Source organism: Colias philodice, chromosome 15, assembly GCF_061535455.1.
Source record: "Colias philodice isolate Cphi_HAF_F1 chromosome 15, ilColPhil1 Martin Lab GWU primary, whole genome shotgun sequence".
NCBI classification, from domain to species: domain Eukaryota; kingdom Metazoa; phylum Arthropoda; class Insecta; order Lepidoptera; family Pieridae; genus Colias; species Colias philodice.
Genome location: NC_143100.1, coordinates 10,424,121 through 10,443,848, shown reverse-complemented (window position 1 = coordinate 10,443,848; position 19,728 = coordinate 10,424,121). Strand labels below are relative to the sequence as shown.

The following is a 19,728-nucleotide window of genomic DNA, read 5'->3' as shown; positions in this document are numbered from 1 at the left end:
AACTTGGATGAATTTGGATGTAAAAAAAGTTGACAGCTACGGGAAGATTTTGAATATTATATTTTTGAAGTATACGTATTTTATTTAAATAAGAGAACGTGGGAAGAGCTGGGGCTGAAAGCTAGTTAATACATAATTTATATACAAAAAGAAGCAGTAAACGACTAAGCTAACAAAAATTGCGAATATGAAGCATACCTCAACAGTCAGCGGTATGTGACACGCCTAAATCAAGCTCAACCCAACATTTTTTGACCATAAATTCTCGTCAAACAATTTTATCAGAATTGCCATTGCAATTTATATGCAAAGAAAATAAAATAATATTTTGTAGAGAACATTGTTTGCCTATTTCCTCTTGGTTCTTGTTATTATAAATTTGAATAAGCTACGGGATATTTCCATAAACCAGAAAAAATAGGCAGTCGTAAATCTTAACACTTTCGCTTTAAAAGTGTTCTCAATTTCTGTTTAAACAATCGATACTAATAAATCAAATTGTCCCTTTGTAACAGTTAACAGCTTTTGTTGAAGGTACCCACTATGCAAATTGCATAAGAAAGTGTGTGAGGTATCATAGTGAATAGTGATACATCGTATTATAATTAAGTCTGCTTACTTGCTCAATTCGTACCTACTTTTAGAAGCTGATATTATAAGAAGTAACATGGATGCTTTTATTTTGGAAAAAGGGCGAAAAATAATTTAGAAAAGGGGCAAACAAATTTACTTTTTGTGGACAAAGCCGCGTGCTTGCACTAGTACATCCATCTAATATTATACGAGCGATATATATGCGAAAGTTTGTTAGGGAACTTTTCGGTTCTTTGAAAACGCGGGCGAAGCCGCGGGCGGAAATCTAGTGATAATAAATCACCATTATGATGAATCAATGTGAACATTAGTTCACATGCTAAATCCACTTGTTACCAGCTACTTGAAAATTGATAAATCACGTTTCACGTAGCGTGTTGGGAACAATAAGTGATAATACCAGTATTATGTTCTATTTAACGAGTCAATCATTTGTTTGTTTTTTGTATAGGTTTATTATCTGGTAATTTGTCATCTTATTCATTTTAAATATGCACATAATATTAGGTTTGACGTCATGTGAATTTCATATTTATTTAGCGGAATTTGCCTGCACAGTGCACATGTCTTATTTTGCGGGCTAAACTATTGCTTAAAAGTTTAAACCACTGGTTTTTAAACTCGAAAACGTTTACGAAATGAAACAAATATGGTATGGTTATGGTGATGACTCTAAATTAATGATGACGAAACAATATTTTCCTGACTCAAAAAAAACGAAGCATCATGAATCCTTTTGCATTATCATGATCTATATGACTGTGGACTTGTATACAATAGTGGGTATAATGTCTCATATCTTAAAACTTAAACCAAATCGAAAGAGCACGACTTTTAATACAATATCTCACAAAACCACTCTGATTATAATTATACTCCTTTCTCTCCATAAGAGAAATAAATAAAAATCGATCCTTTTACCTCATATTACCGCCACGGCCATTCAGAATGTCCACTGAAGGTCGCTAACTGCATACCGCCCGCTCTGACGTATTTTAAGTTTTAACATTTAACTAGGTATCATTAAATCTTGAATATATCTCGCATTTCCATAATGCCATATAAATAAGTGTTGATTAAATTATTAATAATATATTTAAGAACTGCTTGTGTCGCTTAATTGAGGATCCTATTAAGTATTAACAATGCGTTGAAATGTAGAGAAATAATAATTGTTTCGTATCTACTAGCAATATCTTCGAATTCAAAACTGCACCGGGAATAAATTGTCACGTGGATACATTTTTTTTAACTAACAAAACACCGCAAAGACTGAACCAGTAGTCATTTATAGTTGATTTTTTTTCGCTACAACGTTTGTTATATCTACCGACTTTTGATTAATCTTAAGTGATTAAAATATAATATTTTTTTCATTGCTCTTAATAATAGACGTAGGTACAAACGTACAATCTAGAAAATGAAGAAATTTAATGAAGAGATAGTAGACCACAAAATACTGTTATCAATATGAATATAGATAATATATTTGATAGTTACAATAATATTTTGTTATCAATTTTCTCACTACTATCATGCGTGACCCTAATTGTTCAAATCAATTTGTCATTATTTCATATTTTATCTTAACGTGTCCTAAATTGCTTTATTTATTAATTGTAACAGCAATTAATCTTACATTGAATTTGTTTTAGAAAACTCATAATTATTACATTTGTATGACATTGTGAGTCGAAGTTTCATTAACGGATAAACCAGAGCCAAAATTATTCTTATCACTCTCTTTAAATAGAATAATTAATAATTAGAAAAATTTTAGAAGCACAAGCATTTTTTATGATGTTTGTGTCAATTTCTTCTTAACTACATTAACATTTTAGAATAACTTGAGTCATTATTAAAGTGAAACTTTTATTACATCGCGCATCGTCTCAAACTTTTTGGTCTGTGTAGCGCATGTCGCGTGTATCGCGGCTGCCGAGTAGGTATACCTACTCGGCAGCCGACCGTCACGCGACTTGCGCTACACAAAGCAGTGTTCGGAACCGTTCGAACAGTTTCACTTTTACCGTGGTTTCATAAAACCACACAACATTTTTATTTTAGCGCCGCTATTTCATCTAACAAATAGTGCATAAATAGATTCAATATAAGCAATAAGTATTATTACAAAGAAACCTAATCAAACATTTCTGTAACAAGACGATAATTCCACAAATTTGGACGATAAAAGTTTGTAAGCAGAAACTTTCTTATCAGTTAACGCCAGAATTTCGGTATCACTACAGAGACGCTTAGATAAGTTGGCTTATCTTTATAGTGTATACAGATTATAGTATACCTACCCTAGTTACGCAACCATGAAAGCATTTTTTTATAAAACACTAGCGGTCCGCCCCGGCTTCGCCCGTGGTACATATTTCGCAATAAAAGGTAGCCTATGTTCTTTCTCAGGGTCTAAAGATTATCTCTGCCAAATTTCATCAAAATCGGTCCAGTAGATTATGCGTGAAAACCATACATACATACCTATACATACAAACTAGGGATGTAACGATACATGATTTTGCCGATACGATACCGATACCGATATTTGTAGTAATGTATCGGCGATACCGATACCGATACCGATATCGATGGCTTGGTAGAAAAATAAATAGTGAATTATGCATAAAAAGTTACCAACATTTAACAGAGACTCAACTGTTAATCGTATTCTTTTAAATAAAAATGCCAAATCAAAAAACAACAAAACCATTTATTTTAGTATTATTATTTTACAAAGTCAGTTAAACCTTAAGTAATACACATACAATCAGTACCTCATAAAAGTTTACTATTGGTAGAGTTTTTTCTGAAATAAGTATATAGTAGATAATTACGTAGGCAGATTGTTGGCGGCGAACCTCAACTCAAGGCCAGACTGAAAATCAGCGCTGTAGTACTCTCGAGTCAAACAGCATAGCTGAGTCTGGGCCTTTTGCCACAAAAATACTTTTTTTTGTTTTCTTATTTTTGTTTATTTTTAAATACATTTCATTTCAAAAACAAAGTGCGCACGCGCGGGCGGCCTCCCGCATCGTTCATTGGGCGCAGTTTTTTGAATTGTTTGATATCGGTATCGGTTGTTTTATTATCGGCGATACCGATATATCGGCTTGCCGATTATATCGGCCGATATATCGGTATCGGTATCGGTATCGTTACATCCCTAATACAAACCTTTCCTCTTTATAATATTAGTAGTTATAGACTTGAATGAAAATGAGATCAGCCCAGGGTTTGCGGCCCCATCATTAAGGCTTATACATGCGCTAATAACCTTGACCATACTTGACGGATCTCAAACCTCTCCCGCTGCACCTTCTTTTTTCCTCGCATTTTGTATTTAAAAAGATACTAATCAGTGAAACAAAATATCCTCGTCAGGGACTGTTGTGTAATTGATAATTTATTAAACATAAAATTTTCAGAGCTCTAAGTCAGCAGGTTACGAAGTTTATAGAGTATTTGCGGAAAAATCGATGACCACGGCACATTTTTTTTCTAGAAATCTATTAACTTTGGAAAAAATTCCTCGCGAGCAATTAAAGATCAAAGACCATCCTATTTTATATATTTTTTTCGGTATTGTGCTTTATGTTGTACTAGACTTTATAGAGGTTGAACATAGTCGAAATTGCCGGGTAACGCCTTAAAGCGGCTCGACGGAACACAGTGGGGTTTCAGTCGGTAAGAATCCGACATAATCCGGCTCCTTCCCCGGGGGCCGTAGGTATCTTTGGAAGATTTCCCCACTTTAAAAAACATAAAAAAATGGTTTATTCTAGTGGTATACAGGTGAAAAGTACCCTGTGTGTACCAATTTAATATACATATTTAAATCTCAGTTTTTACCAATTATTTTCAACAGTTTTACATGAAAAAGTAATAATAAACGTGTATCAAAATTGTGTACTTGTTGCACTAAATAATAGGATACTTTTTAACGATTAGTTTACCTACGTTAGAATTTTTTTACGTTTTTGAGCTTATATTATTTTCAAATTGACTTCAATAATATTCATTGCGTATTAGATAGATACTTAAACAAATAAACAAATATAAGTATCAACAAAAGAATTAACAAAAAATATTATTTCTTTGCTAATTGCACACCCACACATGTTTTTCCTGTGCCGTACATAAAATAATATGTAATTATACCTATTTTGGTAGCGGTAATAAGATAAACAACTATCGGAACTTTATCATATATCATTAAAGTATAAAATTACTATGTATCAAAATATCTATAAACTATAGATATTTATATTCCGTTGATAATAATGTGATCGATCTCACTAATTGGGTAAGTTGTGGGCTGATAATGTTGAGAAAAACATTTCTGTATATTCCTTAAAATCAAACATATTATAACATAATTAGATATACGTTACAGGATTTTTATTTTAAACTAATGAAAGAAATAATCGCCTTATTTTATATAATACCAATACCATAACTGTGTGCTGTAGGTAGGTACTTAGAGTTTCTACCATGAATAAAACCCAAAGTATAAATGCGATATTATAGTCTTTTACTCCTTATCAATTATTGTAACCTTGACTTTTTATAAACACTATAAAACAGGTATGTTAAATTGATTTTCAAGCAATTTACAGTTCGATGTTTATATTTCCATATATTAATAAGTTTGATTTTTACCTTTTAGCAAGAAATTGTTACTTAAATTGATAAATAATTAAGCCCGTATTTTTAATTTATTAATATAGATTAATAGGATGAACTTACAAGGTATATTTCGATGTGAAAATATCAATTTGAACCTCTAATGGTCTTTAATGTCTTGCGAATATAAAATACCAAAGATAAAATTAATGCAATTGAACAATCACAACACAAAGTCTATTTATTCCTACATTTCAACTAATAAAACAATTCTGTATTAAGATATTGTACTTTTATTAGCTACATTGAATTACCGGTTACATCCAATATATCTCGCACGCTATTTCGTTTGATTTATAGCTTCGTTCGCAAGTCGTCGCCATGTTTAATTTACTATCGCGATTGTTTCTAGAAGCACTATGGCGCCACTGCCTCTTGAATTCCTAATATTACTTGTATAGTATTATATCTGTGGTTCCTTCATGGAACCGGACGCTACACCCTTGCATGGAATAAATATTTCTATTCTCGGGATTCACTATGGAAATTTTAAATAGATTGTAGAATAAAAATAGTTTTAGTTATAATGATTATTATATTGCTTAGACTTTCACAGACGTTATAATTCGATTTCCAGTAATTGCGATAATTGCAACTCATCATATAAGCTTCAAGAAAATTTGAAGGTTTTGAATATCATCATGCCCTTATACATATAGCAAGAATGACAGAACGTATATATACTAACACAAATGCATGGCTCCTTATATGTATAAAAAAGAGTTGGTATTTGGGCTTATACTGAGCGATCTTCTTGATTGAAATGGCCAATACCCCATACACACAAAGCACAATGAACCTTACACCCCGTTCTTACCGCTCAATTTCCTTGCAGATGGCGTAAAGTAATGGAGGGCGAGTGCTCGGAGGAGGGCTGGCTGCTGGTGCGGGTGCACGTGCCCGAGCTGAACGTGCAGAAGAGCCTGCAGTTCTCGCGCGACCAGCTCGTGTGGGACGTCAAGCAGCAGTGCCTCGCCGCCTTGCCTAAGGTCAGTACTTACTCTTAATAGCCATTGGTGTTGTAAAGCCAATGGCTTCTTGTAATATATCCTGCTTTTGTCAAACTTTGTGTGTGCAATAAAGAGTATAGTGCAATAATGTTAAATTAATACGTAACTAGTGACTGATTAAACAAATATGAATGCTATTTTTACCAAACCCGTTTATTTTCATAAGATACCTTCACGATACTCACAATAAAACGATGCTCTGAAGTTGTATTCACAATTTTCCGAATAGGCATGACGAAAGATTTTGAAATCCTCTTCCATAATGTGTGTATACGTTTACTATACAAGAAAAACCCTATATTTCGGTAATATACTTAAATTTAACGAAGATAAAAGCCATTTTCCAAAAAATATTTATTAACTGTGCCAAAACAGCTCGCAGGTGTCATGGCGTAGGCGTGACGTCACACTTTGGTAAATACGTAATTATTTGTACGCATTGCGAAGAAAATTAAAAAAATATTTATTTAATATGTGTTATAGAAACGAATTTCAAAGTTTATAAGTGGTGTGCAGTATTGCAGTGTGAATCCACATAAAAATAATGCTCAAAAATGTGTTAGTAATTATTTTAAGCGAGAAAATAATAAGAAATGATTGTATAAAGTTGGCGCGGAGAACCCCGAACCATGTATTCGTGAATTCGCAATTATATTTCTGTTCTGAGTCGATAAAGCATACGTGAAACAATAGAAAATAAATAAAAATGCGTATTCTCAACATATTCATAACAACAAAAAACATCTGACGTGAGTTGTTTACTTAAGCGTGACGTCACGTGTGTTTTAGTCAAAATGGCCTACTGCAGTATTTCAATGTTTTATTTTATTGATAATCTCGTTAATCTTAATGTTTTTAAGATTTCTAAGTCACTATATGTAATTTATCTATTATACATTTTTCCTTAAAAACACTAATACGATCATTTATGGATACTGTCGTCATGCCTATTACCCGACATCCGGAATTACCCTAATGCACTATATATAAATAAGCAGTAGGTATATATTATGTAATAAGTTTTAGTACGCCTTGGTCTCGTGAGAAGTTTCAATTAATAATAGTTTAGCAGCCTCATCGCTGGTCGGTAAAGGTACCTATTAAACAATATGTTACGTTAGTTAAAAAAATCCTTAATTACACATAAATATTTTTGCAAAATACCTCGATTGTTTTTTGTATAAGAAAGGCTTGAGATAAAAAAATAGAAGAACAAACACATGCATAATATGAATATACCACACAAAATTTGGGAGAGCACGAGTCTTATATTGCAAGATTATCGGTGTATAAACGTAAACACATGTAGTATTACTGTAGAAACAATAAACACAGTTTAATTCTATATCATTACTCTCGACTTTACGAGTCGCAAAGATAAACGAAACTCAGTTAATAGTCTATTAACTATTTATCTATCGCTTCATATCTCCTTAATTATTTCATTTCCATCTCGCTATTGTTTTTCACTGTTTATCCCGATCTCGCATTTCATCTTGTTCTCATTTACTTTACAAAGAGATCCAGAAAGTATTACTTCAGAGTTATAACTTTGACGTTTTACGCCATTCCTCTGGTTTGCGTTTTTGTTTTTAAGCTTTTGTTTAAAGCTCTTAAGTGGACTATAATATTGTACTTACTCGTGTCGACATAAAAATGTTTAACGTGAAACTGTAACACTTTTGTAGTGTTTTCGTATATTTACGTTCACTTGTATAGTGCGCATAATGCAACGGGAATAATTATTTAGGGCAACCAAATTTGACATTATTTTTTTGTAAACTATACTATACTTAATTGAATCATATTTCATCATTTATCATAGGCTTTACTCATCTTAATAATAGTATGTGTGTGTGCTTGTAAGTTTTAACCTGAGTTTAAATATCAATTTAGTTTTCAATCCCCCATAACAAATGGATTTAATTACCTTAAAGCTTAAACATATAAAAATCAAATAAATAGTAAATCTCTACAATACTTTATTACTGGAAAAATAATTAACAGTAATTCTCTCAACACAAGTAAAAAGCTCAACAATATCAGAAACGAAATCGCAATGTCGCTTTGGACGGCCGTTCGGATCAGTATGCAATTAACTCTGCAGTGGGTTATCACACCGTCGCTGCTGACCTGGTTCTGTATAAGGTCTCGTTTGTACGTCTTACACGCCGGCCACGTGCAAGCGGTGTGAGTGGCGGCCGGTAAGGGAATTTATCGGGAGCTATGTTGCAATTGCGATATGTGATTAAGAGGATAGAAAAGACTTTTAGTCTATTTGATATAGCGGAATAAATTCAGAGTTTAATATCCCGTAATTGGGAGGAGATTCTAATTAAATGACCTATTATTCCCTCAGTCCCCGGAATCACAGACACAATAGAAAATCTATTGTGTCGCGGCCCGATCGGGCCGCTCGGTGGTCAAGGGGTCGACCTTACGCCCGTATTCGCAACGTTAGATACACTTTGATTATGTGGCCAGAATAAGGCATTGCAATAACGACCGTGTAATGAAGTGCAATAGGGGAGCATAGTCCATTGCTAACTTGTAATAGACCAATATAACGCACGTGGAGATGCTTAGTCCAGTCCATTTCATTAAGAAAGGTTAAAGTTAAGCTTGAAGAATTTAGCTGCAAAAATTTGCACTAAAACCACAGAATACATAATAGTAGCTAAACGCTACAGAAAGGACACTCTCCGCCTCCCGCCAAAATTAAACTTACCTCACCCCCGCGCGATCAGACATAAAATGGGCCATATTTTTCTGCAAGGACGATACGCAACGAAGATTGACAACATTAATCAAATTGACTTAAAGTAATTTTATTATTTTGGATTTGTGATTATCGTTTTTCGTAGAAAATGGTTAGATATTGTGCTGTTTACGGATGTATTTCATCAGAAAAACGCGAATTTTTTTTACGCTAGTCACAAATGTGCCAACCATAAAGCGTTAACACACACATTTGCAGTCTCTACAGTGTGACTGTCAAAACGATCATTTTGTATGGAGTGTCCGGGGTGTGCTAAAACTTAAATATTACGAAGCAAGAAACTAGAAAATATATTTTTTCTACTCATGTGGTTTCACCATGTTCTGTATTTATGGTTCTTCACACCATATAGGTACATCTAGATTCCTTTAATCATTTGAATATTACTCAGATACTCCGTATTACTTAATGCTCCCAAGCTATCTCTTATCTGATTATAATCAACTTTACGACGAATTTTGGTTCAAGTTCGGTTCTAACGAAATGTTAATGAAGTTATTTACATAATAATATGTCGACGATCACCTTTAGATTTGTTCGCGGAATAAAGTTTTAATTTATTTGCAGTATTATCTGCGGGTCCATAAATTATTTTTAATCTTATTCTCTCGCAGATAAGGAATAAAATACGATGCGAATATTATTTTGTATTTGACTGTGAAGTAGTTACTAAGAAATGTATCTACGTGTTGAAAAGTTTTAATTGATTTGAATCTTGAACTTCAGATTGAAGTTTTAGTGCTAGTGCTAGTATGTTTATCTATATGCAAATTTTTAATATTATGTGATAGATAGATACTAGGATAGGCCACATAGTCCAAGCTTTTCTATCCTCAAACTTTCATCTTTTCATTGAAGCCCTAACATTACCCAGTTATTGGTTTAATCACATTTCAATAACTCAATCTGAACAATTGGAATATAATCAATACCAATGAATTGCAAATACTCCTGTGGTATATTCCCTTGTGTTTGTCTAATCCCTATTACACTTGGACCGAAGTGTAATCCATGATGGTTCTAATGAATATGCTTTTGATGTTTTCCTTATTGATCTGCTAAGTGAATGTTTTGATAGACCTCTATGAGTTATATTTTATTAATTGGTTACCTGATTGGTTATATACTTGATGATATATTGTTTATATTATCTGTAAAAAGGAGAAAAGGAACAAGATGGTAATGGTAATGGATGGAATGGTGGTAAATGTTAAAAATATGTATGACGTTTCAAAAGTGCTTCTAGAAGAAGTCTAATTGAATAAATAAATGTTTGAGTTTGAGTTTGATGGTGAAGTAAAAATAAGATAAATAATTAGCTAGGTACTTTGTAATAGACCGGGAGATACTGACACAAAATTTCGAGTCATTTGTAACAAGGATGGCGGTTCTACAGGGGTCTTAGTACGCAATGACAAAAAGAAAAATGATGGTGTGAACGCTGGTACCGGTGGCTTAGTCGCGTGGGCGTTTGTCGAACTCGTCGGAAAAATAGCGAAAATCAAACGATTTGTAACACAAAAATTTTAGAATTTACCGATAGCCCATAAAAAAGAAGTAGGCGGTACTGTCATGCCATACTTTTCCGGTGTGACTTACAGCCCGCCATACCGACGCAAATGTGTTGATTTAAAAAAAAACAATTCAACCATTTGTACCAGGCTAACTTTTGCACAGGTAACCATCGTCATCTAGCCATTTACGAAAATCACCATACCATACTTTTCGGACGATTCCAAATGGTCGCCATACCGCTGAAAATCTGCAAAAATTTTTTTTTTCGCCAAACTTTTTGTACCAGTATTGCATTTAGATTTTTGGAGAGTATTTGATAAAATGTGACCATTATTATATTTGCCATACTTCTTGTAGGGGGAAAAAGTGCTGCCATACTTCATAAATAAATTTATTATTAATTTATAGAAGTGAAGATTTCTACCACCTAGATCTTTGAAATTTTGTATTTATATTTGTTGAACCTCAAACTTATAGGAAAGATTAATGCCATACTGTTACAAATCGTTCAAAATACGAATAAAATCATACAATAAAAAAAAATCTTATACAAATTCGCCACCTCCCACAGGTATGGCATTATCACACTTCTATTTATAATCATTCAGGAGTTGTTGAAAAAAAAATTTAGGGTGTTACAAATGGTTCGGCGAAAAAAAAAATTTGCAGATTTTCGGCGGTATGGCGACCATTTGGAATCGTCCGAAAAGTATGGCATGGCGATTTTCGTAAATGGCTGCACGACGATGGTTACCTGTGCAAAAGTTAGCCTGGTACAAATGGTTGAATTGTTTTTTTTAAATCAACACATTCGCGTCGGTATGGCGGGCTGTAAGTCACACCGGAAAAGTATGGCATGACACTACCGCCTACTTCTTTTTTATGGGCTATCGGTAAATTCTAAAATTTTTGTGTTACAAATCGTTTGACTTCGCTATTTTTCCGACGAGTTCGACTAACGCCCACGCGACTAAGCCGCCGGTACCAGCGTTCACACCATCGTTTTTCTTTTTGTCATTGCGTACTAAAACCCCTGTAGAACCGCCATCCTGTTACAAATGACTCGAAATTTTCTGTCAGTATCTCCCGGTCTATAATATTAACTGTTGTTAACTGTTAGAAAAAAAGCTTTTCAGAGAAGACTTATTTTGTGTAGGTTTTAATAAACGACGTAATTGGACCAATTCAGTAATCTTGTCTCATTACGGTTTGATTAAGAAAATATCATGTAACTTGTTTTTCTGAAAGGCTATTAATATCAAAATTGCTTATATCAAGTCCATAAATAGCGCTTAATAAATCAATAAAATACCAAAGGAATGTTTGCTTCTGTATCATAAAGCAAAGGGATTAAGTTTGTTATTTTCAATAGCCCTTATCCATGGCCCACGCGACTGTAGGCGGGACAACGCCGACGACAGCCGTAAATCGCAATAAACTCTTAGGCTTGATATACACGAACGGTGGAAACGCTTCTTTAGTAGCTACATTAATTTATTAATGTTGTTAATAAAGGGACACGAGGATAACTTAATGTAACATTACAGAAGCCTACACGCGTACAGGGTTTTTTATTTACATTGGTGGTAAATATTTAGACTTTTCGCGAATATTTTACGTCTATTTGGAAACGTCGAATCTTTCTATTATTAATATAATGAATAGATCACGTTTAAAGTGTGTTAAAATCTATTATATTTAAATAGATTAAGTTAAGTGTCATATATGAACGTTTGCCAGATTCAATATTTATTGATTGCAGTATACACTATAATTTTAAATGAGTATGTAACCTTAGATGATGATGATGGTGATATATTGATATGTCGACGACAAACTGTCATCAATCTTTAACTGCGTACAATGTTATAATATCTAAATAATAAAATGAACTATGTAGGTCACGTTTTATATTGTTATGTGATTGCGATCTTTTCCATTAATTAGCAATAACAAGCACTTTAAAAATTTTCCAATTTTTTTCCTTAAATTAATTCACTGAATCAGAAAAATACCTGTAACTTTATAAACATCTATTGTAATGTTTGTAAACATTGCTAATGGACTGTCATTGAAAATAAACATTTATTTTTCTCGCAAGCTTTACAATAAATATTTACATTTTAATTAAGTTAATGTTTTATACTGTTTTTGCGCAATCTTTATAACAACGTTTACAATTTAATTACGTAAATATTTTACTTCTTTTTACAACATCGCGTTTTATAATTAAATCTTCATTTTATAATCTTTTAATTTGATAAAACGCTCCGTATAGGGAAGCCTTTTAGTTATAAAAGCTGCATTATAACATCATCTATCCAATGCTGTCAACGGTTATGCTGTGCAATGCTCATGCGTATTATGGTTTTTGTTAATACATCATGATTGATAGAATACAGTAGGTAAACTGCGTAAAATTGAAGGTATCATTTATGAAAAAGTTCACGATTTAAGAAAAATGATACAATTTCCCTAACTCGGAAGTCGTTTATTCTCTGTAACTAGGCTTACTAAATCAATCTACAAAATTGTTTAAAATTTGCAAATCTGGTTAGAAATGAACAGCTTAATTGTAGGTACATTATTCAACATTACATTGTTGTTTAATTTGTGAAGGAATTACAAGTTTCAAAATGTTGTCCGTAGGTAGTGGCCGGGAATTACTTGACTTGTTATTAAATATTAGGTATATTTCTGTATATTTCATCTCATCCGATTGACAATAAATACTGGGATGTTTAATTGGTAAAACTTCGGAATGTATGTACCTACCTATATTATTAATCATAAATGAACAAAGTACCTATTAAAGTTACCCATAAATTCGTAGGTAATTTATTTATTTATTTATTAAAAAGGTTCATCACCAGTTGTTACATATGTATCATTCACGTAAAACAGTAACATAAGATTTACACATTATTATGCACAACTATTACAGATGAACACTACATTCACAAAGATTAATAATAAAATTAGGCGATATCTTCTTCTATACACAATATATCTATATGTTACGGCTAAAGGTAGGTGAGAACATAAACTTAAGATTAGCCGGCTAAACTTAGGTTTATTTTCGACGAGGTGTTAATGTTAGTTTGTTCTATCTTTAGCCGGCTAAACTTAAGTGTAACCGCAGGCCCGTGGCTAAAAATGTCGGGGTGGGTAGATTTGGTTACTATAATACATGTAAGGAACAGGGCGAGTGTTTTCTGGCACTTCGCCGGCTGCTGCCGCAGCACGCTCGCTGCGCTCGCTCGGCTCGTGCGGGTCTTAAGAGTTCTAACCTAACCTAACCTAGCCACCAGCTTTCTGCCCTGAGTCGGGGTGGGTAGATTTGGTTACTATAATACATGTAAGGAACAGGGCGAGTGTTTTCTGGCACTGTGCGGGCCCCTCAAGCCCTCCACCGGCCCGGCGCTAACCAAATCTACCCACCCCGACATTTTTAGCCACGGGCCTGCGGTTACACTTAAGTTTAGCCGGCTAAAGATAGAACAAACTAACATTAACACCTCGTCGAAAATAAACCTAAGTTTAGCCGGCTAATCTTAAGTTTATGTTCTCACCTACCTTTAGCCGTGACATATACAATTAAACAAAAAAGAAATGTGTGTGCTCTTATCATTAAAGAGTTCTGATTAATTACAACAGGCAATATAAAAGTTATTAGGTACATTAAATATTTCATCTATATATTACGGAAATAAAGACAATTATATTTGAAATTTGAAATAGAATTAAGTCTTAATGTTAAGCATTGCTTTCCGAAACTTATAGAGGGAGTCTGAGAAAATATCCACTGAGTTGCTATATTTATTGTGTAAGGTACATAGTCTAGGAAAGGGGGAGAAATGTTAGAAACCTTATCAAATCTGAAAAAATGTAATCAAACAATAGTCTATGTAATATCTACTTATCATATACCTACTTGTAATCTTTGGAATTTTGTTATTTTTACACATTTTTACACTTAATGTCCATGTAAGCTCGCAATTATTTCCTTATCAATTGTGTTAATATTTAATTATCGTGTTTCTAAATATTTCAATTAAATCACCTTGTTGTTTTTGTAATTACAAATACATATTTCTTTTGTCGCTATACCTTTATTTATCATGTACATATGTATTAATAATTATTATTATAAATCTATTATTTATGAAGCTAATTGTTCTATTTTAAATTAATTGAAACAACCCGCTGTTATCTTATAAATATATACAATCACTATACAATGCATACCTCCATAATTAAAAATCTTGTTCCATTTTTCCTGATAAACTATGAATAGATTTATGCAAATTAATAATTTATTTCAACCTAGCCTACTGGCCTAGTTGATACGACACAGCGATTCGAAAATGCTTCTTCCCATATCAATAGAATTTTCCTCATTATTTTATACTTTCTATAGTAATTGATGAATAGAATGTTCGTCTACTTCCTTGGTACAGTGAATGCTTTACCGTAGAACCGAGTCCTTAGTTTTATTTCGCGATACTAACCAAAATTGTAACACATGTAAAAGTATGATGCATCTACCACAAGAAAAAACGACATTCACTATCTCTAGTAGTAGTTATGTCGATTCTTAAAAGTACATTCAACCTCTAGCACCTGTAATATAGAAAGAGGAAGACACGATACCTACTTCACAAACTCTAGTAGACGAATGTCGATTTTCTCCTAAGTACATTCAACCTCCAGAAACACCTACCTATAATAAGAAAGATAACAATAACTAACAATACTTCACAGGAAGCGCTTCCCAACCACCTATTTATTTCTTATTTGATTTCTTCTAGGAAAAATCAAACACTAGACCGGTTCAACCGTTATCTAATTCTTCAAGCATGGCCGATGGTCACGCCGATCCCTCACTAACTGTTCCGTGTGTGGGAAATTAATACATACAATGAGAGTACTAGATATATTGAGATTTACAGTTATGTAAAGTCGTGTAAATGTGGAAGTTTAATTAATAATTTCAGTTTACAAGCAATTTATCTCTTTAGTTTCTGAGAAAACCGCAATTTTCCGTCAAAAATCAAAATACAGTTGGGTCGATTTTTTTGATGACCACTGTAGATAAATCAATTATAAAATTAAAATGTTTGTAATTTATTATCTACTAGCGACCCGCCCCGGCTTCGCACGGGTGCAATGCTGATACTAAATACACTACAGAAAAACTGTGAACGTTGTATATAAAAACATAGCGGCCCCGCGGCCGGCCGGTACCGCCGCAAACGCTACGTCCCGCAATTTTTAAATCTGTAATATCTTCGAAAATATTCACTTAAATCATACGGTGTAAAGTGCCATATAGATCTATATTAAATGAACAATGTATTCAAGGTATTTAATTGGTTAAGGATTAATGCTGTATTGGTGAAAATCGCTTCGAAAATTAGCTATTATTTGTCGTAAAAAGTAAATGACAAAAAAATGTTATTGTGGGTTATCCATAAGAGATAGACATATACCATCGCAGACTTTTCTGTAGACCTTTTCAATGTGTATAATACTTAGTACATTATTTTGATAAAACTCGTAGGGTTCAGCCTGCGTTTGCAATGTAAGCGGAAACAATGTAATTTTTTACGACATCACATTAGAAACCTCAAAAATAACAGTACTTCTCCACTATTTAATGGATGTTATTATACATATAAACCTTCCTCTTGAATCACTCTATCTATTAAAAAAAACCGCATCAAAATCCGTTGCGTAGTTTCAAAGATTTAAGCGTACAAAGGGACATAGGGACATAGGGACAGGGAAAGCGACTTTGTTTTATACTATGTAGTGATGGTTTTTATCGTATCTTTATATAATTGTTATATTATATTAATTGCTGTTTGAAATTTCCTGGTTAAAGTCAGGACAAAAAATTATAATTGTTCGTAAAATTATCTACTACATAAAACTTTATGTTTAAAAGGATCTTCCTCATTGCCCTCGTTCTTTATTATAATTTAATTTGCATTTTCATTACTCTCCCATCTTCCTTACTCTTTTTTGTTTTCTATTTAATTTACTTGAAGGTACTTACATTTATTAAACTGCGATTAACAGAGGATTTGAATAACTTTCTTCTCTCTATCATCATAGCTAATAGAAATAAATATGCATATTTTAGAGTATTGTTTTATAAAAATAAAAAAGTAGATTATTCACCCTTCAACAATAAAATATTTCACATTCACCGATAATATATTTTAGTTAACGATACACAAATAACTTTCATCTCTAGTAATTGAATTAAAAATTTTATTTTAATTTTAAATACTCACATAAATCAACATTTTTAACATACCTACCATTATATTTATGTTTTACAAAAACGTACTTCAAACTTCAAAGTTCAAATAAAACTCGCATGGGGATGCTCCGTTGTACAAGGATTTCGCATTAGACCATAGCACTGTAAAGTGGTTTCGACGGTGTTTGTTAAAACCATTCCCATACTATTTATTAACTTATAGTAGGTACGTATAGTCGTATAGACTATCTAAGATAGTTTATACAGTGCGGAATTCAAAGGACGAACAGCTTTTTAAGTCATTATTTGGACATAATTTGAGAACATTTTAACCATAAGCACTGGTTTCAACGGTGTTTGTAAACCATTCCTATAATTTTGCCTTTGTATACGTTATATAATTTAACTTTGTACCTTGTAGCCAGTTGTAGCCTTAAAGCATAATTTCGACATTATGCGAAAAATGTACTATCATTTTCACATTATTAATATATTCATAATTTAATTTAATTAAAGTTATAATTAATCCAATTATGTGTACTTATTACCTGTTATGTATTTAATATTATTATGTAGGTTTTACCACGTGTGCGTAGGTTAAAACACCTATATAAGAGTGTGTCAACCTACGTTGACACACCTATTTAAGACTGATGTGGTTCTTGTAGAAATGGGTATATGAATGAACTTCCTATATGTCTGTTAGAAATATAGATTGAAACATTTCCACTATTGATATTACTTTTAAGTTTCGTTTAGATAAGAACTAAATCTGTGAATCATTAAATAATAACAAAATAACAACACTAACCTTAAATTATATATAATTTTACCATGTATGTATAAATAACGATTAATATATGTATGTATATTGTTTCCGGTGGTGATTGGACCAACAGGTGGCCACTTGGTACCGGGTATGTGACTTAATTAACCCTAGCCTGCATGCATCAGCGATTTACTAGGAATGTCCGCATGTCCCTATGGCTTCTCTTGAGGAATGTGTTGAAATTAGCTTGGAAAGTAGGGCAGAGGGTAAATACAAGAACCTTTCAGGATAGTTTAGTTTGTGTTGTTTTTGATGGATGCATTCAATTATCGAATTGCTGGTTTGATATCAATGCAAATAACTTCGCTATTTTGAAGATAAAAGTGGTGAAGTATAATTTTGAATTATTGAGAAATAGATAACTTCTCGGGGCAATGGTTTTTGGTAGTAAATATAGAAAAAAAGTATTTTTTTTTTCATAAGAGAAAATAAGACAAAAATACTATCTACATAAAATATATCAATGTAGAACAATTTCCAAGCCTAGATGCAAGGAAAGTACTTTCAAGTTTGCACTTTTTATCAAAGAAATGAACATGCGGGTCACCTGATTAACACTCGCACCTCTTGTTGCAGTTGCTATAGCTATCTCTCTTCTTTGTGTGCGATAGACAAGGATAGCAGCACTATGTATGCATTTTTAAGATTTTATATGTCAGTAAACAACACATTTCTTTAGAAGCCAAGCATGCAACCCCGCGATGATACCGGTGGTTCCTTCCTATCACTTATATTTCTTTATGTTCGTATTTATGTGTATTAGTATATGTGTTATGTTAAATTATATTCTATGTGTACATATTATATTATTTTGTCTTAATAAATGGACCTTTTAAGACTCTATCTTATCTGAGAATGAATGTGTAACCTCAATATACATTTATGCATTTATTGTTATAATTATAGTTTATGGAATTAATCTTCCACATAAGTTCCTACCAAACTCGCTTTTATCCTCACCGTACCTAATTTGCTTTATGATTATTTAATAATAAAATATTAAAATTCTCTTAATATTTATACATGTTCTGTTTATTCTGTGATACAATTCACAAATCTCCATTACACTACAGTGTATTAAAATTTAAGACGATACATCACAACACAAGACATCGAATTAATAATGTAACATTCAGAGTAGACCGAAGCATTTGGTACCCTAATATTGCCTCGTTAATATTTGATTCCCCAGTGTACCTAATACGCTGTCCTTACTTGCTGGCTGCTGCTCATTGATTCCCTTATGGTGTGTACTAGCAAGCTATGTTAATTCTGTCTTGTATGTCTGTTCCATTCCTTCGCAATGAGCAACCATTGTCCAAGTACCTATACAAGAGCATGATTATTCTACTACATAATATAGATTGGTCTATTTGTATTTTATTTGTATATTTTGTTAATGTAATGGATGTTTATGTATTATTAAAATTATGTGACGATGGGGGCATTTTTATGAGGACTGCGTAGCATGCAATTAGCAAAAGTGTTGGAAAAAACGCTCAACATGAAACTGCCAATATATAATATATTTTATCAATGTATACAAGTCTTTATATCTACTATTGAAAATATCCAAAATATCAATCAAACAATATAAATAAAGACAGCAAACACATCATCAGAAACATCTATAGAACGGTAGAACGCTTGCCATTAGACGAACCACGAAATCGATTACCCATTCTCCCATTCATAAAATTTTCAAACGAATAATACAATATCACGCATGCACAATCCTTTAACTCTTCCGCGTTCACAGCTCACTTAGCCATCACCACAACCCAGTTAAGGCTCGATAGGCATCCAGGCTCGTCCTAGATCCAAGAATAGCCCTCATTACTCATTACATTACAACGGCCTCACGGCACTCACGGCACTCACTTTGTAATTTCACCAAGTTACAATCTACGTATTCGTATAAAAACGTCAGCGACATGCCCCAATTTTGAAGGGTTTTGTTTTAAAACTCGGTGTTTCTGTGCACAGCTTCCGTTCTGGATTCGTGTAACTGTGATAGCTTAATTGGTTTTTGACGGGA

General features: G+C 32.9%; 1 protein-coding gene across 8 annotated transcripts in view; it reads left to right on the top strand.

Moving 5' to 3' along the window:
- Prosap (SH3 and multiple ankyrin repeat domains prosap) overlaps positions 1-19,728 on the top strand; it is a 153,698-nt gene that overhangs the window by 60,807 nt on the left and 73,163 nt on the right. For 6 of the 8 annotated variants that reach the window (XM_089704041.1, XM_089704040.1, XM_089704043.1 and 3 more), the window contains 2 exons: positions 6,122-6,275; positions 17,761-17,778. In XM_089704041.1, coding sequence (XP_089560167.1) covers positions 6,135-6,275; positions 17,761-17,778 — 159 coding nt within the window. In that variant the 5' untranslated portion in view covers positions 6,122-6,134. The remainder of the gene's footprint in view (positions 1-6,121; positions 6,276-17,760; positions 17,779-19,728) is intronic. The other 2 variants (XM_089704042.1, XM_089704045.1) reach the window with 1 other exon arrangement.